Below are 25,430 nucleotides of genomic sequence, written 5' to 3'. Positions count from 1 at the left end.
TATATAATCATCTTCAAGAAACATAGCTACTGCAACAGAACTCTATACTCTCAGGCACGTCCCTCCAGCCTTTCCATTATACCTTAACTAAAAGGAAATATCTATATAATGCATAAGAATAACCTCCAGGATAACCTCTCGACTCTGTTTGAAATCTCTCAGCCATTGATACTTTATTTTGTCTCATTTCACTCTTACCCCTTTTGGTTGAGAAGGTTTTCTCAATCCCTTGATGCTGAGTCCCAGCTCATTCTAGGATTTCTGTCCCACATTGCCAGGAAGGTGTATACCCCTGGGAGTCGTGTCCCACATAGAGAGGGGGAGGGCAGTGAGTTTGCTTGTCGTGTTGGCTGAGAGAAAGAGAGAGGTCACATCTGAGCAAACAAAAGAAGTTCTCTGGGGGTGACTCTTAGGCTTAATTTTAAGTAGGCTTAGCCTGTCCTTTGTAAGGAGAAGTTTCATATGCACAAACCCCAAGATTGAAGGCTTGAGCTGTTGTTTTGGTTGTCCCCACTGCTTGCAAGAATATCAGGAATTCTCCAGCTGGGGAAGTTGAGTTTTGCCCCTTTCTCGCCATTCCCCCAAGGAGATTTTGCAAATACTTTTTATTCACTGTTAAAAACACTCTGGGATTTACCGGGGCATCACTCTGGACAAACCTACAAAAATCGCATGCCCTACTCAAGGTCATGTACTTTTGGTGTTCAATTAAATTGCCCACATAAATTATATTAGGAAATGCACTAGTCAAAATATAAAGTTTGTACCAAATAAGCATTTTTTACTTCAGTCTCACACCTAAGTTAAAGTATTAAAATATGAATTACCATTTATTTCAATACCCTGCAGTATTGACATTCCTTTGTTCTCCCTCATGAAAAACATTTTTTAATTTGTACATTTAGTCACTATCATTCTCACATTCAGTTTCATTCAGCATACTAATATTATTGTATTACAGTTAGGTAGTATTGTGCTATCCATTTCTGAATTTTTGCAATCAGTCCTGGTGCACAATCTCTATCCCTTCAGCTCCAGTTACCCAATATCTACCCTATTTCTATCTCCTGATGGTCTCTGTTCTTAACTGAAATTCTCCAAGTTCATTCACTAATGTTAGTTCATGTCAGTGAGACCATACAGTGTTTGTCCTTTTGTTTCTGGCTAATCTCACTCAGCATAATGTTCCCAAGGTCCATCCATGTTGTTACATACTTCATAACTTTATTCTGTCTTACGGCTGAATAATATTCCATTCTATGTATGTACCACAGTTTGTTTAGCACTCATCTGTTAATGGACATTTGGGTTGTTTCCATCTCTTGGCAATTGTAAATAATGCTGCTATAAATATTGGTGTGCAGATGTCCATTTGTGTCCTTGCCCTCATGTCCTCTGAGTAGATACCTAGCAATGGTATTGCCGGATCATTTGGCAATTCTGTACTTAGCTTCCTGAAGAACCATCAAACTGCCTTCCACAGTGATTGTACCATTTGGCATTCCCACCAGCAGTGGATAAGTGTGCCTCTTTCGCCACATCCTCTCCAGCACCAGTCATTTTCATTTTTATTGATAATGGCCATCCTGGTGGGTGTGAGATGATATCTCATTGTGATTTTGATCTGCATTTCACTCTAATAGCTAGGGAAATTGAGCATCTTTTCATGTGCCTTTTAGCCATTTGTATTTCCTCTTCTGAGAAGTGTGTGTTCATGTCTTTTGCCCATTTTGTAATTGGATTGGTTGTCTTTTTGTTGTTGAGTTGAACAATCTCTTTATAAATTCTGGATAGTAGACCTTTATCTGATATATCGTTTCCAAATATTGTCTCCCATTGTGTAGGCTGTCTTTTTACTTTCTTAATGAAGTTCTTTGATGCACAAAAGTGTTTAATTTTGAGGATTTCCCATTTCGTTCTTTCTTTCTTCAGTGTTCGTTCTTTGTGTGTAAGATCTAGGAAACCGCTTCCTATTATAAGACTTATAAGATACTTTGCTACATTTTCTTCTAAATGTTTTATGGTCTTAGATCTAATATTTAGGTCTTTGATCCATTTTGAGTTAATTTTTGTATAGGGTATAAGATATGGATTCTCTTTCACTCTTTTTCATGTGGATATCCAATTCTCTAGGCACAATTTGTTGAAGAGACTATTCTGTCCCAGGTGAGTTGGCTTGACTGCCTTATCAAAGATCGATTCTCTATAGATGAGAGGGTCTACATCTGAACACTCTATTCAGTGCCATTGGTCAGTTATCTATCTTTATGCCAGTACCAGGCTGTTTTGAGCAATGTAGCTTCATAATATGCCTTAAAATCAGATAGTGTGAGACCTCCAATTTCATTTCTCTTTCTCAGGATATTTTTAGCTATTCGGGGCACCTGGCCCTTCCAGATAAATTTGGTTATTGGTTTTTCTATTTCTGAAAAGTAGGTTTTTTGGGATTTTAATTGGTATTGCTTTGAATCTATAAGTCAATTTAGGTAGAATTGACATCTTAACTATGTTTAGTCTTCCTATCCAGGAACATGGTATGCCCTTGCATTTATTTAGGTCTTCCGTGATTTCTTTTAGCAATTTCTTATAGTTTTCTTAGTATAGGTCTTTTGTATCCTTAGTTAAATTTATTCCTAAATATTTTATTCTTTGGTTGCAATTATAGATGGAATTTTTTCTTGATTTCCCCCTCAGATTGCCCATTACTAATGTATAGAAACACTACAGATTTTTGAGTGTTGATCATGTAACCTGTCACTTTGCTGTACTCATTTATTAGCTCTGGTAGTTTTGCTGTGGATTTTGGGGGGTTTTCGACATATAGTATCATATCATCTGCAAATAGTGAGAGTTTTACTTCTTCTTTTCCAATTTTGATGCTTTGTGTTTCTTTTTTCTTGTCTAATTGCTCTAGCTAAAACTTTCCAGCACAGTGTTGAGTAACAATGATGATAGGGACATCCTTGTCTTGTTCGTGATATTAGGGGGAACGTTTTTGATTTTTCTTCATTGAGGTTGATGTTTGCTGTGGGTTTTTCATATATTCCCTTTATCATTTTGAGGAAGTTCTGTTCTATTCCTATCCTTTGAAAAGTTTTCAACAAGAAAGGATTTTGAATTTTGTCAAATGCCTTTTCTGCATCAATGTAGATGATCATGTGATTGTTCTGCTTTGTTTTGTTGATAGGGTGTATTACATTAATTGATTTTCTTATGTTGAACCATTCTTGCATACCTGGGATGAATCCTACTTGGTCATGGTGTATAATTCTTTTAGTGTGCTACTGGATTCGATTTGCAAGAATTTTGTTGAGGAGTTTTGCATCTATATTCATTAGAGAGATTTGTCTGTAGTTTTCTTTTTTTTGTAATGTCTTTGTCTGGTTTTGGTATGAGGATGATGTTGGCTTCATACAATGAGTTAGGTAGCCTTCCCTCCTCTTGAGTTTTTTTGAAGAGTTTGAGTAGGATTGGTACTAATTCTTTCTGGAATGTTTGGTAGAATTCACTTGTGAAACCATCTGGTCCTGGACTTTTCTTTTTGGGGGAGCTTCTTAATGACTTTCTTCACTTGTGATTGGTTTGTTGAGGTCATCTGTTTCTTCTTGAGTCAGTATTGGTTGTTCATGTCTTTCTAGGAAGTTGTCCATCTCATCTACATTGTCTAATTTATTAGCATAAAGTTGTTCATAGTATCGTCTCATTACCTCCTTTATTTCTGTGGGATCAGTGATTATGTCTCCTCTTCCATTTCTAATTTTATTTATTTGCATCCTCTCTCTTCTTTTTGTCAACCTCACTAAATGTCCATCAATCTTATTGATTTTCTCAGAGAACCAACTTCTGGTTTTGTTGATTTTCTCGATTGTTTACAGGTTCTCAATTTCATTTATTTCTGCTCTAATCTTCATTATTTCTTTCCTTTTGCTTGCTTTCGGGTTAGTTTGCTGTTCTTTCTCTAGTTCTTTCAAGTAGACAGTTAATTCCTCAATTTTTGCTCCTTCTTTTTTGATATAGGCATTTAGGGCAATAAATTTCCCTCTTAGCACTGCTTTGCTGCATCCCATAAATTTTGATATGTTGTGTTTCCATTTCATTTGCCTCGAGATATTTACTGATTTCTCTTGTAATTTCTTCCTTGGCCTACTGGTTGTTTAAGAGTGTGTTGTTGAGATTCCATATATTTGTGAATTTTCTGGCCCTCTGCCCATTATTGACTTCCAACTTCATTCCTTTATGATCTGAGAAAGTGTTTTGTATGATTTCAGTCTTTTTAAATTTATTGAGACCTGTGTTGAGACCCAAAATTTGGTCTCTCCTTGAGGATGATCCATGAGTACTTGAGAAAAAGGTATATCCTCCTGTTGTGGGGTATAATGTTCTATAAATGTCTGTTAAGTCTAGCTCATTTATTGTATTATTCAAATTCTCTGTTTCTTTATTGATCCTCTCTCTAGATGTTCTGTCCACTGATGAGAGTGAAGAATTGAAGTCTCCAACTATTATGATAGATGTGTCTATTTCTCTTTTCAATGTTTTCAGTGTGTGCCTCATGTATTTTGGGTCACTCTGGCTCGGTGCATTAATGTTTTCGATTGTTATGACTTCTTGTTGAATTGTTCCTTTTATTAATACATTGTGTCCTTCCTTGTCTCTTTTTAATTATTTTACAGTTGAAGTCTAATTTGTTGGATAGCAATTTAGCTACTCCTGCTTTTTTTCTGATTGTTGTTTGCATGAAACATCTTTTCCCAACCTTTCACTTTCAACCTGTGTTTATCCTTGGGTCTAAAATGCGTCTCCTATAGACAGGATCAAGATGGGTTCTGTTTTCTCATCCATTCTGCCAGTCTCTATCTTTAACTGGGGAGTTAATCCATTAACATTTAATGTTATTACTGTAAGGGCAGTTCTTTCTTCTACCATTTTGCATTTGGATTTTATATGACATACCTAATTTTTCTTCTCTTTACCTTTACTGATAGTCTTCATTTCTACGCTCTTCTCCATACCTCTCTCTCTTGTCTTTTCCTATCTGTCTCTAGTGTTCCCTTTAGTATTTCTTGCAGAGCTGGTCTCTTGGTCACAAATCTCTCAGTGTTTCTTTTTCTGAAAATGTTTTAATTTCTCCCTGTTTTTAGAGGGAAGTTTTGCTGGATATAGAATTCTTAGTTGGCAGTTTTTCTCTTTTAGCAACTTAAATATATCATCCCTCTGTCTTCTCTCCTCCATGGTTTCTGCTGAGAAATCTATGCATAATCTTATTGAGCTTCCCATGTATGTGATGGATTGTATTTCTCTTGCTAATTTCATGGTTCTCTCTTTTTCTTTAACATCTGAAATTCTGATGAGCAAGTGTCTTGGAGTATATCTATTTGTATCTATTCTGTTTGGGGTATGCTGCACTTCTTGAATCTGTAATTTTAAGTCTTTCATAAGAGTTGGGAAATTTTCAGTGATAATTTCCTCTGTAGTTTTTCTCCTCCCTTTCCCTTCTCTTCTCCTTCTGGGACACCTACAACACATATATTCATGTGTTTCATGTTGTCATTCAGTTCCCTGAGTCCCTGCTCATATTTTTCCATTCTTTTCCCTATATTTTCTTTTGCTTGTTGAATTTCAGATGTCCCATCCTCCAGTTCAGTAATCCTGTCTTCTGCCTCTTGAAATTTAACATTGTAGGTTTCAATTTTTTTTTTCATCTCTTCCTCTGTGCCTTTCATTCCCTTAAATTCTGTGATTTGTTTTTCAGACTTTGAATTTCTTCTTTTAGTTTGTTCCTTACCTTTTTTTATATCCTCCCTCAATTCATTGATTTGATTTTTAAGGAGGTTTTCCATGTGTGTTCGAATGTTCTGAATTAAGTGTTTCAACTCCTGTATCTCATTTGAATTGTTGGTTTGTTCCTTTGACTGGGCCATATCTTCAATTTTCCTAGCATGTTTTGTTATCTTTTGCTGGAGGCTAAGCATTTAATTTCCTTAATTAGTTTATTCTGGAGATTGTTTTCAGTTTTTTTACCTAGGATTTTCTTGCTGAATGACTTTGTTGTCTATTTGTTCTTTGACATTCAGTTCAGCGTATTGTAGACCTCTAGTTTAGGTTATCTTTAACAGAGCAGAATTTTTCAGTTCGTGTTTTCTTGTTTTTCACCCTGCCTGTATGGTGCCCCCCGCCCCTATTTTTTTCCTTAGGAGGGTCTACCTAGATATTATAGACCCCAGTCAGATTTTCCCAGACCAAACTGGCCTCCTTTCAAGAGGGAAGAGCCACCTGCGTCTTCCCTGAGAGTGAGACCCAGCAGGTTGAAAGACTTTCCTGTGAAGCCTCTAGACTATGTGTTCTTCTCATCCTGCCCAGTATGTGGCGCTTGTCTGCCTGCAGGTCCCACCAGCATAAAGTGATAGAGTACCTTTAACTTCAGCAGACTCTCCCTGCTGAGGGTATGGTTGAGATAGAGGAGAGGTTGTAGGCTGATTTTCATAGCTTCACTTTTCCAGACCCTGGGGTCTGAATTCCTTGAGGGAGGGATTCCACCTGAGCTGGGTCCCACCCCTGCTCTTAGGAAGGCACAGTCTCCAGATAAACTCTCAACATGCTTAATTCTTCCATGCCTGGGGAGCTGGAGCCTGAGAAGCCCTGCAGCTGTATCCAAAGAGCAGTCAAGCCATAGAAACACAGCCACAAAAAGAAAAAGTAAAATCGTTTTCAGAACAGGACCCCCGTTCCTCGCATTTGCCATTCAAGAGCTTAAGTTGGTATGGTGGTCTGTGTATCTCCAGGTCCTATGTGTCCCCTCCTTTCCTTCATGGCCCAGACCCTTTCAAGTATTATGTGCTGTCCAATCCAAAAAAACCTCTGTTGTTTTTTGTTTTTTCTTTTCCATCAGCCCTGCATCCTCTGTACTGGGGCAAAAACCAGCAACCTAAGCTTATACTGGAGGTTCTGCTGAGGTGGGGGGCTATTTTTAGTAGTTAGAATTTGTTAATTAATTCCACAGTTGGAGCTTGGTTGCGCTCAGCCTCTGCTGCTGGTAAAGTCTCTTTCCTTTCCCCTCTGGTAAGCAGCCTGTGGGGAGGGGTGCTGGCTGTTGTGGCTTGGAGGACTCACAGTTCTGGGTAGGCTCGCAGCTGGTCTAGTGTGTCCAGTTTGGGGTATGCTGTGTGTCCAGTCACTGATGTGGCCACAGCAGTTGTTCTGTACTGTTCCTAGCTATTTACTAGCTGCTCTAGAGGACAACTAAATCCCACGCCTTGCTAAGCCTCCATCTTGTACCCGACCCTTCCTTCTTATTTACAAGACAAGGTAGAGGCATACACTCTCTCCATGGAGACACCCATACTACCGCCAAAGCTGTCTTCTCTGTTTTATAGCCACAGTGTTGGAAAAATTGTCCTTTGTGCATAGTCTCCACTTCTTCCCCCCCATTCGTTCCTTAACCCTCCGCAGCACTGCTGCCTTAACCTCTTCCCTGCACCTATAAAGGCTGAGGAGGAATGACCTCCTAGTTTTACAAAAGCCCCTACATGCTTTTCAGTCCTCATCTTTCATGATCCTTCTGTGAAATTTGACACTGTTGCACACTGTCTTCTTCATGACACTCCTTCTCTCTGGCCTTCTCTGGTCATTGCTTCTTTCTCCTGTTGGTAGTCACCCTTCCTCCTGCTGCCTCTCAAATGTCAGTGCCCTCAGCCTTCTTCTCTCAGTTTACATGCACTCCTTGGGGGTTGCTGCTCATATACATTGAGGAATCAGTCCACGATCTAGAACTTGTACAGAATACATAGATTCATTTCTATTTGCAAGTCCTTCTGCATGTGCCAGACACCTAAAATTCAGCAATTTCAAAACCAAACTCATTCTCTTTGCCTCTCCCCAAACATGTTCCATTTTGAAGCCCCTTTTTCAGTTAACTGGGCACCATCCAGAGCCAAAGCCATCAGTATAGAAGCTATTTTGGTTTGCTGAAGCAGCCTCAATGCAATGTACCAGAAATGGGTTGGCTTTTACAATGGGGATTTATTAACTTACAATTCACGGTTCTTAGGCAATGATGATATCCCAATTTCAGGCATCAACAGGATGATTCCTGGACTCTGAAGAAAAACTGTCAGGACCTGGGACACCTCTGTCACATGGGAAGGCATATGGCTAGCATGTGCTGGTCCTCTGCTCCTGGGTGTTGTTGCCTTCAGCTCTGCTTCCAGTGCCTTCCTTTGTGGGCCTCTCTTAGCTCCTCTGGGGTTTTTCTCTCTAAGCTCTCTCTCTCTGCTTTTTCTGTCCTTTATTCTCTCAAAGGACTCCAGTAAAAAGATTAAGACACATCTTGAATGGAGTTGTTCACATCTCAAATCGAAATAACCTAACCAAAAGCTCCCACCCACAGTAGGTCTGCACCACAGGAATGGATTAAATGAGCATGGCATTTGTGGAGTAACATAGCAGCATCAGACCAGCACAGAAGCCATCCTAGGTATTTTCTTTCTCGTCTCCTTTTTTAATTTACTATGTTATCAAGTTCTGTTAAGTCGGCTTTCTAATCTTCTGACTCCATCCTCTCTTCTCCATCTTCCTTGTTATTGTCTAGCTCAGGTGATTTTAATTTCTCTCAGTATTTTTCAGACTGGTTTTCCTGCCTCTGTTCTTTTTCCCTTCCAAACTTTGACTCACTCCTGCCAGTAAAACAAATCTGATTTTGATTCCCTGGTTAGGATCCTAACCATCCACAAAATGAAATTGGTACTCTTTAGTATAGCTGAAAAAGCTCTTTGTGACCTGCCTTCTGTTTCCCTTTGTCAGTAAACATGTAATCATGCTGAAACACTTGCCTTTCCCAAATGTGCCTTTGCATAGGCTGTTTCTTCTGCCTGCATTACCCTTTCTCCCATTATTCATCTTTTATAACTTAGTTAACATCACCTCCTCTATGAAGTCTTCCTTCACCCTTCCTTAGAGGATGCCAATCTGAAAACCCAGAGTAACACCCACCTTCTTCTGTGCTACACACTCCTATTGCTGCCCTCGTTTTTAGCACTGTAGTGCCTGGCTCTCCTCATTAAACCGCACACATGTTTGAAACTAGAGACTGTGCTCTTCATTTCTATGTCCTGAGGTAGTCCTTCTCAACATATAACCACTTGGAGTGCTTGCTGAAAGTGTACTTTACTGAGTTTTCTTAGACCTACTGCCTCAGAACTTCTAGAGCAAGAGTCTTGGAATAGGCAGTTTAACAAGTCCCAAGGTAATTCTTTTGTACACTGAGGTTCGAACAGCACTCTCTTTGGGTCTACTACTATGTGTGGTATCACATGTCACTTGGCCTGCTGCAGCCAGAGGACTTCTTGAACCCGGCCTGCTATAGCCAGAGGACTTCTTGAAAGAAAGCATGTTAGAATCAGGACTCAGGATATCACAGAAGATCCTCCTGCTGTGATGTGCTGTGTTCATGCCACATAAAACCAAAATGATGGTGTAACAAATCTTGACTTTTGAAAATGCTCCTGTAGATTTGAAATACTTTGCTTTTTTCTTACAGTGATTATCATAAGTTTGAGGTAGCAAGTGGCAAGCGTTGGTACCTTTCTTTGGAGATGGAGAAACCAAAGCTCAGAATGAATAAACATAATATGTCCACAATCAAAAAGTAATTAATTAAGGAATCGGGGTTTGATTCGTGTATGTGTTCACTCAACAGGTATTTATTGAGAACATTGATTATGTGTCAGGCACTGGAAATACAGTGGTGAATCAGACAGATGGGGTTCTGGGCATAATGAAGCTGTGCTGCCTCTTGTCCCTTTCTTCTTTGTACTGATTTTATCCATCTAATTAATGGTAAATTACAATAATAGCAAGCGTTTACTATGGGCCAGTCACTGTTTTAGAACTTTACATACATTAATTCATTAAACATCATAAAAACCCTATGAGGTTGGTACCATCATTATTCACATCCTACAGAGAGCAGAGGAGGGCAGTAAGGAGTTTAGAAATGTCCTTTAGGTCATACTGCCAGTAAGTACTAAAACGGGTTTGAACCCAAGCAATCTAGCTCTAGAACCCCTACTCTTAGCCATACTGTTAGTTATACTAGTGCTTCCCACTGTAATACACCATTCTCCTTTTCTGTTTATAATACTAAGTCTGTGAGATATAATATGCCAAAGTTAACTTGCAGTTTTCAATAACAAGCACTTGGACTTGCTTTACTTACTTGACATCTTTACCCACCTTGGGCATTGCATTGGCAAAGGTCTCAGTTTTCTAATCTTAAATCAGCAGAAAAGGAAGAAAAACTTGCAGTTAATCCCAAGTGGTTGTGACAGGTTGCTAAATAAAACTGGCTTAACTGACGTTCTGAGATCCTTGGGAAATTTGAGAATTTCTTACAATAGAAATTTTCCTTATAATAGGAAATCATAGGTCACTGCATACTTATAAGTATCTTAGTAAAGAAAAAATATGTCTTGAAGCTAAGAGACATGAAATCTCAATGAGATTAGTTGTGGGCTGCTATTTAAGCATTTTTTTTTAACCATTAGAAAATAAGTTGTTTATCTGTCTTTACTGTGTTATCTTAAATTTCCACTGTTCTAACTTTATGTGGTTTTGAAAATTTCCAGGATTCCTGAAAGAAAAATAAAAAAGTGGTAATAAACATTTATATAATAAAATTTGAAGTTTACAAAGTACCTTCACACATTGTAACTTACTTGATCAACCCTACTTTTATTCTCTAAGAAAGAATCTCAAGCATATCAATACATGTTGAAAATTTTAAAAATTGCAAACATTTTCTTACATGGTGATCTTAAACAGACTTGGAAGAAAGTCTGTTCTGAATCAGTGGAGTGTTTAAATTACTGAATATTATGAAATAAAAATTTCATTACTCCAAATCACATATCATAACTTTAGGGAACTATTTAATGATTAGATAACAGTAGCATTAGATTAACATATCCGTTGATAATCTGTACCACAATACTTAGGAAATAGGTTAAAATCCCCTTTTATTACCCAATTTTGTTTTGATTTTTTGTGAGCACGTTCCTGTCCCAGCTACCCCCTCACCAACCACCTGGAACCTGCTTGGAAGGCACACGAGGATGGTCTTTATCACCCGGGGGTTCTTTGCATCAAGGAGAATTCCTGGTCTGGGACATTTGTGCCCTGGTCACCAGCCCCCAAGAGAGATCCACATTTCTCCCGATTTTATATGAAAACTTGCAGTCCCAAGTGTAAAATTACAAATTTTACACTTTTACAAATTTTACAAAAAGGAGTCCAAATAATCACAAAATAAATCAAAGTTAGATGGGCCCAAATTAATGAAATTTTTGTGTTCAGTTTCTACAATGTCCAAAGCACTAACAAAATACATATTTGCATGAAGGGTGTTACTATGTAATTAAGCCTGCTTCTTTTTGATTATTGTAGTCAGACAGGAAAGGGCCATCTGCTTTGGTAGAAACTATGGAAATAAATTTAAGTAGCCAAGGAAAAACTGAATTGTTACCAAAAGATGTGTCACACAGGCAAGAAAATAATTTACAAAGCAATGGGAAGAAAATATTTTCAAACACTAAACAAGTGAATCCCTTGAGCTATCCTTTTGGGTGATGGGTGAGTAATGTTCATTTGTTTCTTGCTTGATTGTGTTTTCATTTTTTGTTTGTTTGTTTTCCCCAGAAGAATCCTATTTTCTTGTAAAGTAGGAGTGAAAGGCTCAACTGCTTTTTAGTTTAGACAAAATGAAAAGTAAAATTCATTTAATACTAATTACAGCTTGCTCAAGTCTAATGAAGAGAAACTTAAGAAATGTCATTCTTATTTTCTAGCAGACCTTTGTGTTATGTAATTAATATAATTTAGTCGCTTCATACCCATTTTTTTGTCCTACATAATCTAAGACATCAGAATTTAATTCACAGCCAGTTAAAAATAGGACTTAGGAAAAACTCGAAAGGATTCGAGAGGGGTTTGTATTCTGCTACATGCTTGAACATGCCGCTAAGGAGCAGCATTAGAATGCCGTGAACTGATCGAATTCCCCCTGAAGGCTGGCCAGCAGAGAGGCTTCCTGGTGCCCACTCCTCTACTGCACCCCTGTGAACTGTCATGAGTGCCCTGGATAAGGACCAAGGGGGCTCCCCAGGATTGACACGCAGTGTGCTATAGTATTAGTGTAATAGCGTGCTCTCAGTATTCCTGGGCGTCCATTGACTAGGATGAGCTTTACCCATAGGACAATTGATACCAATGTGAAACGATTCCATTTTGAACTGAATCTTGAAGTTTCGTGGGTAGACTTTCATTCTTTTGGTATATGATTTAATCTCTTCTAAAATGGAAATCCCCTTGTGAAATCTATTATTTTAGATTATTATTAGTTATTTATGCCTTACTTGAATTAGCTTAAGTTCCTAATGTGAATTAGCTTAGGTTCCTTTGGTTTTGGCAGGAATAGAAGGTGAAGACATTGACTAGGTAAAGTGTTAGATAGGAGAAGGCTGGGATGGCAGGGGAACAGTACAGAACTTGGAACTGAGGCAGAAAGCAAGTTGCTACCATCCCACTTCTGGCCTGAGTGAGGACTGATGTGACTTCTTTCCCCCTAGAATTTGTTCCCATCCTTTCAGTGAAACAGGACTTCCCATTTTCCATTTACCTCTCCATCTGGCAGGGAAAGACATGGAAGTCTTCTTACAGCTTTGACTCTTCCTTACGCCTTCTTGATGTAGTTCAGTTTCCTTTCTAAGATAAAAGCTTATCGTTGTCTCCTCCCAGAATACTTCCAGGCAGCAGAACACAGTGAATCCTTCCTGCTGATAAAGTGCCAGATTGGTATCAGAGAAGTCAAGTGAGGGGAGTCAAGGCCTTACAAATAATTACTTAGTTACCATTTTGTTTATATCCTGTTAGTTTGGTACATGTTTTCCTTGGATAATTTCTTGTCTGTGTTCTAAACTGTAGTTTAAAGTTTGTAAAAAAAAAAAAAAAACAAAAAACAAAAAAAAACAGTCCCAAAGGTCAGGGAATAGTGGATTTCTTATTTTCTGAAAGATTTAATGGCAAGGAAGAGAATATCAAGGTTTTTCTCCCATCTGGAAGGAAATGAATAAATGCTTCATTTTGTTAGTTCATTCTTCACCTCAAGCATATAAACCCTACTGTGTTGAATTATCTCTAGATTTGAATTTTTAGCTAAGAAGTCAGCAGGACATAGAATGATGTTCACCTTTTCAAAACCATCAGTATCAGTCAGCGAATAACTGTATCTCCAGACATGAAGACCAGAGAGAGCCCAGTTGAATCTAAAATTAAACTGCTTGCTTCCTGACAGTGCCAGTACTTTGGTCGCAGTTGAAAATACCATATGGTGGGGCCACATAGTCTGTTTTGAATGAGATGGCTGTGACATATAAGATACTGTTCATCTTTTTAAGAACTGTAGGGTTAAAAACACAGTGGGGAGATGGGCCACAGTGGCTCAGCAGGCAGAATTCTCGCCTGCCATGCTGGAAACCCAGGTTCAATTCCCAGTGCCTGCCCATGCAAAAAAAAAAGGCACAGAGGGCCATAACGAACATGAAAGAAAGAGACTGTTTTGCAGTCGTCATATGTGCATATTGAGAAGTGTGGGATAGGAAAAGAGCCCCTTCTATCTTGGAAATGATTGACTCAGAACCACTATAACCATTCTCCTTCCACAAATGGCTCAAAAGACAGGGGGAGAAGGGTCTCATTATAACTGAAATAAAAGCACCTACTGCATTCAAGTGCCCCATGACTAGATGTAGTAGTAAGACATTAACTTCATCTTAGGTATCTGGCAACCATTAAGTGGTTGAGCATGTGTTTCTTCGCTAAATTAAATTTGCAGCTGACCTTATATTGTGTTCTGTTAGGTTCTATTCTCAACCTAACCCATCTTTGCTAATAAGACTGCTGACCTAGGAGTCTTATTGTCAGATAGAACCATCCCTCTCAGCTTTGTTGCTGATGGAAGTTCTTTTTGAGGATTAGGCTGTTGAATTTTTCTTGCTAAGCTAAGAAACTTTTCAGACCCTTCAAACATGTTAACCGGTGGCATAACTGCAGTATGGATTTCAGGGTAGGAAAAAAAAAAGAACAAGTGAAAGAATGAAAATAGCTCTGTTCCACCCAAATCATGAAACTTTTTTCTTATTAGCCCTGAGAATCTGTCAAAGCTGTGACTAGAGATATCTTTTTTTACTGTAAATGTGTGTCTGTGTGCACATATGCTTATTCCTGTCTTCATTTCAAGGTAGTTGTGAGACATTCACCATGATTTCAGCAATATCTGTTTTGTCTTATTTAAGTTTAGGCCTTCCCTGAGAAAAGGCAAGAAAATATAGGGATTTAAGGAGAAGTTAAGGTAGTTTTAAAATATATAAAAATTCACTGAGCGAAAACCAGTAAAAATAAGCCCCAACTCTTTATAGTAAAGAAAAACTGGAATTAAAAAAAAGAAGAAAATGTATTCTTTAGGAAATAAAGCATAGCATAGATGCTTAAAGCAGTTGGGGGTGAAAGGTGTGTTTTTTAAATCTCCACTTAAAAAATAAGATTTCTTTCTTCTTAACTAATGGTTTTGTCAGAATAACCATTTGTATGATAAGCTAAATGGTTTGAAGTATATAGGGGAGGGGAGAACATTTGGGACCTTGTACGAACTGATGATACGGATTATAAACTAAATGATGCCAAATTCCACCAGTTCATACAGAATCTAAATACTAGCAAATGTAGGCAAAGTCATAGAAAACTGATGAAATCATGAGAATGAATGAAGCCATCCAGATTGTTTAATTTTCTTTTGAAATGTTATATTTATTAGATCTTGAGCCAATAGTTTTAAATAGTATTGAATTTCTTACATAGGACTTTAGTTTTATTATTAGATTGCAGGTTATATCCTTGGCACAATTGAAAAATGACTCACACAGTTTGTACAAACTTTTTTTTTTTGGATGGACAAGGAGGAAAGCTGGGGGTTGGGGGTAAGATAATACTAAATAGAGGCTAAATTTATTGTTGATTGAATCAAATGAAATAAAGTAATTCTGCTTTGTTTTTATATTCACATATATACCTTCTGTGAAGATTTTCTTTGAATGCTACTTAAGCTTAAAATGCAATATGAAATATCTCCTGGCCACTAAAATTAGCAGTGGGAGTCAGCTGTGAATTTTCTTCTAGTAAATGTCTCAAATGGTGCCACATCCTTCAGTCACAGGGATACATAGAGGATGTGATCAGGGTTCTTTACTGACATGTTCCCCCATCTTAAAATACAATCACCATGAAATTAATATATTGAGTTTTGGTCACAATCCAGGGAAGGACTTGAAGGTAATGTGAGTCTCCTTATAATTAGTAACCTAATTAAATGCCAGAGGGCTTCAGCCCTTTAGTTATATACCTTGCTTCTGAACAATGATAGCACTGCCAATGAAATTGAATACTTGTAACACTAGTATATTTTTAATTAGGGGTAAGATATACACATGTGTTTAATCAGTTTCATTTCATCAAACTTTGCACAGCGGTCTCCATTGTGCATTCATTTGGACTGTACGAAAAAATAGTGCACTGATTGTGTTAAGTCGAGATGAGTTGAAAATTGACTTTTCACTCTGAAGCAAATTAAAAAAGTGTTCAGGATATTAGGAAGCAGGTTTAGTCTACTTCAGTGGGAAAATAAAAATCTGTTTCACCTTTATAACCACATGGAAAATCATGCATCTTAATGCAGATGAGTTATTGAAGCTGACCTAACAAATTTGGCACTGCTTGGTTGTATGGTTTGAGTTGTTAAGTATACTTAAAAGTAATAAAATTAAAAAATTTAGATAAGTTTTTTCAGACCCATTGTGGCAAAAATATCTTATGGTTTGGGAAAACACTTGGTGTTTGGAACTAGCACCAGCTCTGGAGTTTACTCCCTTCTGTACTTGAACAGATCACTTTATCTCTCTGAACCTGTCTAGAAGAGTATGTGGAAGATTTGAATTATTTTCCTGAAAAACAACAACAGCTGTTTTGGGTTCTTTTCTTTTTTCTTTCTTTCTTTTTTTCACATGGGCAGACATCAGAAATTGAACCCAAGTCTCTGGCAAGGCAGGCGAGAGTTCTGCCATGGAGCCACTGTCGTACCGCCCATGTTTTGTTTTTTAATTCCATGTATAATTGTCAACATTTAAATATTTCTTGACTTGATTCTTTAAGAAGGTGCAAGAAATATTAATTCTGTCTGTAAGTGTTCAAAAAGATAATAGGTGAGTTTCTTTAATCCGAGGAATAAATCCTAAAAGATTTAGGGGTGTTTTGGAGTTAGGGTTGGAGTCTGAGAAGGGAAAACAAGACAGAATTTTTAACTTAATTTTTCTAATGTATATGAGAAGTTATTTGTTTCTAAAGCAGCTTAATTGAGGTCTAATTGATGTAAAATAAACCGTACATTTGAATTGATGTTTATGTACTCATACAACCATCACTATCAAGGTAGTCAATATAACAAAATTACAGAAGTTTCCTGGTGCCCTTTGTAATCCTTCATCATCCTACCCCCGTCACCAGGTAGCAGTTGTTTTGTGTTCTCCCATTGTACATGTTTACATTTTAAAGAGTTTTATAAAAATGAAATAATGAGTAATTGCTCTTTTTTTTGCTGGGCTTTTCTTTTTTTTAATTTTTAAAATTAATTTTTAAATTTTTAAAAAAAATGGCAACAAAGAGACATAAACATTCATAACATATGATCATTCCGTTCTACATATATAATCAATAATTCACAATATCATCACATAGTTGCATATTCATCATCATGATCTTTTCTTAAACATTTGCATCAATTCAAAAGAAGAAATAAAAAGACAACAGAAAAAAATTCATACATACTGTACCCCTTACCCCTCCCTTTTATTGATCACTGGCATTTCAATCTAAGTTTATTTTAACATTTGTTCCCCCTATTATTTATTTTTATTCCATATGTTTTACTTGTCTGTTGATAAGGTAGATAAAAGGAGCATCAGACACAAGGTTTTCACAATCACACAATCACATTGTGAAAGCTATATCATTATACAATCATCTTCAAGAAACATGACTATTGGAACACAGCTTTACATTTTCAGGCATTTCCCTCCCGCCTCTCTATCACATCTTGAATAACAAGGTGATATCTATTTAATGTGTAAGAATAAACCTCCAGGATAACCTCTCAAACTCTGTTTGGAATCTCTCAGCCACTGACACTTTATTTTGTCTCATTTTACTCTTCCCCCTTTTGGTCAAGAAGGTTTTCTGAATCCCTTGATGCTAAGTCTTAGCTCATTCTAGGGTTTTTCTCCATCCCTTGATGCTGAGTCTCTGTTCATTCCAAGATCTCTGTCCCACGTTGCCAGGAAGTTCCACACCCCTGGGAGTCATGTCCCATGTAGAGAGGGGTAGGGTGGTGAGACTGCTTGTTGTGTTGGCTGGAGAGAGGGGCCACATCTGAGCAACAAAAGAGGCTCTCTCAGGGGTGACTCTTAGGCCTAAATTTTAAGTAGACTTGACCTATCTATCCTTTGCAGGGTTAAGTTTCGTATGAACAAACCCCAAGACTGGGGGCTCAGCCTATAGCTTTCGTTGTCCACACTGCTTGTGAGAAGATCAAGAATTCAACTTAGGGAAGTTGAATTTCTCCCCGTTCTCACCACTCCCCGAAGGAGGCTTTGCAGATACTTTTCCACTCACTGATCGAATCACTCTGGGATTCATCGGGGCATCACTCTGGACAAACCAGCAAAATCTCATGTCGTACCTGAGATTCCAAGTACTTATGGCGTTCAATCAAACTATCTACATAAGTTATATTAGGAAATGCACTAGTCAAAATATAAATTTTGTAACTAATAAACATTTTTTGCTTTAGTCTCACACAGAAGGTGACATTTTAAAATATTAATTACCATCTAATTTCAGTACCCTGCAATAATGACATTCCTTTGTTCTTCCTCATGCAAAAACATTTTTAAAATTGTACCTTGTACATTTCACTATTATTATACACTAGGCATTCCTAGATTATACCATCTCAATCTTTAACATCTATCTTTCTTTCTGATTTCATTTATGTCTTGGGGGTGACTCATAAGCCTAATTTTATGTAGGCTTGACCTATCCTTTCTGGGGTTAAGTTTCATATGAACAAGCCCCAAGATTGGGGGCTCAACCTATAGCTTTGGTTGTCCCCACTTGTGAGAATATCAAGAATTCAACTTGGGAAAGTTTAATTTTCCCTCTTTCTCACCATTCCCCGAAGGGGACTTTGCAAATATTTTTTATTCACTGTTCAAATCACTCTGGACAAACCAAAAAAATCTCACGCCCTACTCAAGGTTCCATTTACTTATGGTGTTCAATTAAGCTGTCTACATAAGTTATATTAGGAAATGTACTAGTCAAAATATAAATTTTGTACCAAATAAACATTTTTGCTTTAGTCTCACACATAAGTTAAAAATTTTAAATATTAATTACTATCAATTTTCAACACCCTGCAGTAGTGACATTCCTGTGTTCTTCCTCATGCAAAAACAATTTTTAGAATTTGTGCATTTAGTCACTATCATTATACACTCTAGGCATTCCTAGATTATACCAGCTCAGTCTTTATTGTCTATTTTTCTTTCTGATTTCATTTGTACCCCCAGCCCTCCTCCCTCTATAATTCTCACATTCAGCTTCATTCAGTGTTTTAACATAATTGTATTACAGTTAAGTAATATTCTGCTATCCATTTTTGAGTTTTTACAATCAGTCCTGTTGCACAATCTGTATTCCTTCAGCTCCAATTACCCAATATCTTACTCTATTTCTGTCTCCCAATGGTCTCTGTTACCAGTGAAATTTTCTAAGTTTATTCACTAATGTCAATTCCTAACAGTGAGACCATACAGTATTTGTCCTTTTTTTATTAATTAAAAAAAATTAACTAACACAACATTTAGAAATCATTCCATTCTACATATGCAATCAGTAATTCTTAATATCATCACATAGATGTATGATCATCATTTTTTAGTACATTTGCATCGATTTAGGAAAAGAAATAGCAAGACAACAGAAAAAGAAATAAAATGATAATATAGAGAAAAAATAAAAATAAAAAATACAAAAAAATATATAAAAAAAAAGAACAAACAAACAAAAACAAAAAAAAAAACTGTAACTCAGATGCAGCTTCATTCAGTGTTTTAACATAATTACATTGCAATTAGGTAGTATTGTGCTGTCCATTTTTGAGTTTTTGTATCTAGTCCTGTTGCACAGTCTGTATCCCTTCAGCTCCAATTACCCATTATCTTACCCTATTTCTAACTCCTGATGGTCTCTGTTACCAATGACATATTCCAAGTTTATTCTCTAATGTCGGTTCTCTAATGTCAGTATTTGTCCTTTTGTTTCTGGCTAATCTCACTCAGCATAATGTCCTTAACGTCCATCCATGTTGTTACATACTTCGTAGTTTTATTCTGTCTTATGGCTGCATAATATTCCATCGTATGTATATACCACAGTTTGTTTAGCCATTCTTCTGTTGATGGACATTTGGGCTGTTTCCATCTCTTTGCAATTGTAAATAATGCTGCTATAAACATGGATGTGCAAATGTCCACTTGTGTCCTTGCCCTCATGTCCTCCGATTAGACACCTAACAATGGTATTCGCCAGGTCATATGGCAATTCTATATTTATTTGCTGGGCTTTTTCACTCAGCATAATTATTTTCAGATTCATCCTTACTGTTCTGTGTATCAGTAAATTCTTTTGTTGCTGAATGGTATTCCATTGTATGGCTATACCAAAATTTGTTTACACGTTTATCTGTTGGTAGATGTTTGGGTAGTCTCCAGTTTTGGGCTACAAAAAAAGCTGTTAGCAGCATTCATGTGCAAGTCTTCATTTGGATATATTTCTCTGGAGTAAATACCAAGGAGTGAAAGGGCTGGGTCATAAGGTAGGTGTATGTTTAACTTTTCAAAACACTGCCAGATATTTTTCCAAAGTGATTGTACCATTTTATATTCCCACTGGCAGTGTATGAGAGTTCCAGTTGTTTCCACATCCTTGTCAGCACTTGATATGCTAAAACTTTTAAATTTTAGGCATTCTAGTGAGTGTGTACTGATATCTCCTTGTGGTTTTAATAAATTTCCCTAATGATCAATGACATTGAACATCTTTGCATGTATTTATTTGCCGTCCATATGTCTTCCTTACTCACTGTGCTGGTTTGAAAGGATGTTTGACCCCTAGAAAAGCCATGTTTTAATCTAAATTTCATTTAATAAAGGCAGAATAATCCCTATTCAATACTGTATGTTTGAAACTGTAATCAGATCATCTCCCTGAAGCTGTGATTAAATCAAGAGTGGTTGTTAAGGTGGATTAGGTGACAGCATGTCTTCACCCCTTTGGGTGGGTCTTGATAAGTTTCTGGAGTCCTATAAAAGAGGAAACATTTTGGAGAATGAGAGTGATTCAGAGAGAGCAGAGAATGCTGCAGCACCACGAAGCAGAGAGTCCACGAGCCAGCGACCTTTGAAGATGTAGAAGGAAAACGCCTCCCAGGGAGCTTCATGAAACCAGAAGCCAGGAGAGAAGAAGCTAGCAAATGATGCCGTGTTCGCCATGTGCCCTTCCAGATGAGTGAGATGTTTGCCATGTGCCTTTCTGGATAAGAGAAAAACTCTGACTATGCTTTCCATGTGCTTTTCCACTTAAGAGAGAAACCCTGATCTTCACTGGCCTTCTTGAACCAAGTATCTTTCCCTAGGTGCCTTAGATTGGACATTTCTATAGACTAGTTTTAATTGGGACATTTTCTTGGCCTTAGAACTGTAAACTAACAACTTATTAAATTCCCCTTTTTAAAAGCCATTCCATTTCAGGTATATTGCATTCTGGCAGCTAGCAAACTAGAACACTCACTGTCTGTTCAAAGGTTTTACCCAATTTTTTATTGTTTTTTTTATTTGTTTTCTTACTCTGCTCAACATATTCCAGGCACAAACCAAAAGGTTATTATTTTAGGCATAGATTCATTTGTTTCCCTGACATGCAGAACCAGAAAAACAAAGTTAAATTGCAGCAAGAAAGAGTATAATTATACTTAAGGAAATACTTTTTCACTTTAACAGGGAATAAATGTGGGCATTGGGGCAACAAAAGGAAGATGTAAAACTTTCCCTGAAGGTATTTAAAAATAAGACTGACAATGATCTGTTTGGGATGCTGTAGGCATTCTGAAGTATGATGCAACCTACTTAATTGCAGCCCTCATTTGAGAAAAGATGTTTTCCCTGGAGTGGGTCTGTTGCTAATATTTCAATATCCCATGCTCTTTTGTGGTATACTTCCAGGCCAAAGAAAGTTACAGTTTTGTGGAATTTATCAAAAGTTTCCATGTACTTTATGTTTTTTCTTTTTAATTTTTATTCTTTCTGATTTTAGCTTGAAGAGTCGCTAGCAAACATGAGGGGTGCATTAATTAGCTTTAATAAAATCAACTTGCCTGGCTTCCGGGAGATCAAGATGGTGGTGTAAGACACTCCAGGGTGCCATTCCCCCACAGAATTTTTGCAAAGCTAATGTAAATTGGCAAACCATTTCCTCATAACTCCAGAAAACAGTAAATGGTTGCAGTAATTGGGCAAGTGCCTAATCAAGAAAATGCAGTGATGAAAAATAGTAGGAGAGTGCCATGGTGCCCTTGCTGGCCTTTTCTTCACCCTCCCTTTGGTACCATGTGGGACCAGCCTATACTCCCATGGTGGGTCCCTGGCCCTGTTGCGGAGGGAGCAGAGTAACCTCTGTGTGCCCGTATGCTGGTGCCAATCTTTTCAGGTGACAGGCAAAAAAAACTGAACCAAGATAATTTATCTACGACTTGCCTTCCCAAGATTTTCCCTGCAGGCAGAAGCATCTTGCAGATGGTTAAAGCAGTATAAGAAACAATTGAGTCACAGTGCTGTGGAGTAAAGGATTCCCAGCTGTAAATCGTACAATACAACACCCAGTAAGGGTGTAAAGTCTTTCATAAGTAGAGGGAGCATTCAGATTTTGGTAAATGGAAGAATTTGAAAGTCCTAGAGCAAGCACAAGCCCAATACCAGATACAGACTCAGAAAAGTTGGAGAAGAGCTGCACTTCATATTGTCCTAGGGTGATCTTTGTGATTAATAGGCTAAATTCTGAGAGAGAGTGCAACAGGAAATGCAGAGCCAAAATTTTCAAACTGTGAAAGGTATTTTTTGCGTTGGCTTATTTGTTAATATTAGCTCCTGGCCTCAAGAAAATCTCTGTCATATCACTAGCTAGAAACAAACAAGGAATGGACAGCCCAGGGAGTAAATCCCAGAATTAATCCTTTAAAATATTAAAGTGTACCATGTGCAACGAAAAAAATTGCAAGACAAACAGAAGCAAAAAGTGATTGCCCATCCAAAGGAACAAAATAAAAATCCAGAAACCATCAATAAAGATGGGACCTTGGACATACTGGACAAAAACTTTTAAAAATGATTCTCTATATACTGAAGAAGATAAAGGAATAGATGAAGAAAGAGCAAATATATATCAGAAAAATGATGAATGAACAATATAAGAATCTCATTAAAGAGAAATAAGTTTTAAAAGGAACCAAACAAAATACCAGAGTTGAGGACCACAATACCTGAAATGGGAAAATCCCTAGACAGTTTCAACAGGAGATTGGAGCTGGCAGAAGAATGAATCAGTGAGCTCAAAGACAGACCATTGACGTGATTAATTAAGGCTGAGGGGTAGAAAGAAAAAAAATGAAAAAAGTAAACAAAGACTATGGGATACCATCAAGTGTATCAACATAGGCATTGTGGTAATACTATCAGGAGAAGAAAGAGAGAAAGAGCAGAAGGTAATAATGGCAGAAAACTCCTTAAATGTAATGAAAGACATTAATATAAACATCCAAGAATCCCAGAGTATCTCAAACAGGATTAATTTGAAGAGAACCATGCCCAGATACATACTAATCAAATTTGCAACCACCAGCGATGTGAAGAGAGTTCAGAAAGCTGCAAGAGAAAAGCGACATGTTAGGTACAAGGGAGCCACAATAAGAGTAAGTGAGATTTCTCACCAGAAACCATGGAATCAAGAAGACAGTTGGCTGAAATATTTAAAGTACTGAAAAGAAAAAAAAACAATTGGCAAATGTCCTGGTTGAGTTCATGTGTCAACTTGGCCAGGTGGTGGTGCCCGGTTGTCTGGTCAGGCAAGCGCTGGCCTGTCTGTTGCTATGAGGACATTTCATGGACTTAAATCATGAGTATGTTGGCTGTATTCACAGCTGATTGCATTTGTAATCAGCTAAGGGTAATGCCTTCTGCAATGAGTGGTGCTTAATCTAATCACTGGAAGGCTTTTAATGAGGATTCAGAAGAGACAGTCACTCTTTTTGCTTCAGCCAGTGAACCTCTCCTGTGAAGTTTGTCCAGACCCTGGTGAGCAGGACTCACCAGCTTGTGGCCTGTCCCACAGACCCTGGACCCTTACGTTCCCACAGCTGCCCAGCCAGCCTTGCCTGAGAGTTTATTGAGGACCTTCATTGGTTACCAGCTTGTAGCCTGCCCTACAGGCCTTGCCTCTACATTCCCACAGTTACGTGAGACACTTTTATAAATTAAAATCTACAGATATCTCCTGCAGATTCTGTTTCTCTAGAGAACCCTAGCTAATACAGCAGCCAAGAATTTTATATCCAGTAATCCTGTCTTTCAAAAATGAGGAGAAACTTAAACATTTCCAGATAAACACAAACAGGAGTTTGTCACCACTCAACCTGCCCTACAAGCAAGCTGAAACAACTTCTTTAGATGAAAAGAAAGGGCACTAGACAGTGGATTGAAGGTGCATAAAGACCTCTGACAGCAGTAACCATATGGGACTTATAATGCCAGAACTATTGTATTGTATTTCTTGGTATGTAACGTCATATTTTATATCTTACAAGTTCTAAATGTAAATACATAAAAAGTAATAATAAATATTCAGATATAAATTATGTAAAGATAAATTTCTAACAGTTGCAACAAAAAGGTTGGGGGACAGAGGGGTATAGGAACACTGTTCATGTATACTATTGGTGTTAAGTTCATATCAAATCAAACATAATTTTTATAGATTTAGGCTGTTAAACTTAAACCCCATGGTGACCATAAAGAAAATGAATGAAGAATATACCCAAAAGAAATGAGAAGGGATTCAAAATGATACACTACAAAAAAAATCAAATAAATATGAAAGTAAACATTAAGGGAAGAATTGATGGACAGAAAAAGATACAAGACTTACAAAGACCAAAGAGAAAAAAGTCAGAAGAAATTACTGCCTTATTAGTAGTCACTTTAAATGTAAATAGTTTAAACTCTCCAGTCAAAAGACAGGGGTTTGAATCCTGAATGAAAACAAAACATGACCCAATTATATATTGTTTGTGAGAGAATCACCTTAATTTTAAGGAATGACACATGTAGGTTTGAAAATGAAAGGATAGAAAAAAATATACTATGAAATAGTAACCAAAGGAAAGCTGTGTGGTAGCTATACTAATAACAGATAAAGTAGACTTCAAGTTCAAAACTGTTAGGAGGGATAAAGAAAGTCACAATATACTGATAAAAGGGGTTGATTCAAGAAGAAGACATAACAATTATAAATGTATATGCACCTAATAGCAGAATCCCAAAATATATGAAGCTAATATTGAAGATTGGAAGGGAGAAATAGGGGTTTCTACATTAGTGATAGGGAACTTCAGCACACCACTTTCCTAATGGATAGAATGTCTAGGCAGAAGTTCAGTAAGAAAGTAGGACGCTTGAATGATACTATAAACCAACTAAGCCCAACAGACATATATACGACACTTCACCCTAAAACAGCAGAACACACATTCTTTTCTAGTGTGCATGAATCATTCTTCTGGATAGACCATATGTTAGGTCACAAAATGAATCTCAATAAATTAAAAAATATTGAAATCAGGCAGTGGCTTAGTGGCAGAATTCTCACCTGCCATGCCAGAGACTCAAGTTTGATTCCCGGAGCCTACCCTTGCCAAAAATAAAAATTTTTTAAAAATTGAAATAGTGTATTTTATCTTCTCTGACTACAATGGAATGAAGCTAGAAACCAATAACGAACTGAAATAATCACAAATATGTAGAAATTTTAAAATGTACTCTTAAACAACCAGTGGGTCAAAAAAGAAATTATGAGTGAAATTAGAAAATGCCTTGATTCAAATAAAAATGAAAACAAAACATACAGAAACTTTGGGATACAGTAAAGATAATGCTGACGGAAAT

General features: G+C 37.3%; 1 protein-coding gene across 7 annotated transcripts in view; it reads left to right on the top strand.

The window, feature by feature from the left end:
- Positions 1-25,430, top strand: part of THADA (THADA armadillo repeat containing) — a 456,651-nt gene that overhangs the window by 232,600 nt on the left and 198,621 nt on the right. The window contains exon 29 of one of the 7 annotated variants that reach the window (XM_077134102.1): positions 17,607-17,833. The exons of the other annotated variants lie outside the window; for them this stretch is intronic. Coding sequence (XP_076990217.1) covers positions 17,607-17,655 — 49 coding nt within the window. The 3' untranslated portion in view covers positions 17,656-17,833. Of the gene's footprint in view, positions 1-17,606; positions 17,834-25,430 lie in introns of those variants that run through there. 7 annotated transcript variants of the gene reach the window in all.

Source organism: Tamandua tetradactyla, chromosome 17, assembly GCF_023851605.1.
Source record: "Tamandua tetradactyla isolate mTamTet1 chromosome 17, mTamTet1.pri, whole genome shotgun sequence".
Taxonomy (NCBI): Eukaryota; Metazoa; Chordata; class Mammalia; order Pilosa; family Myrmecophagidae; genus Tamandua; species Tamandua tetradactyla.
The sequence above is the reverse complement of the archived record's forward strand: the minus strand, read 5'-3'. Positions and strand labels throughout refer to the sequence as shown.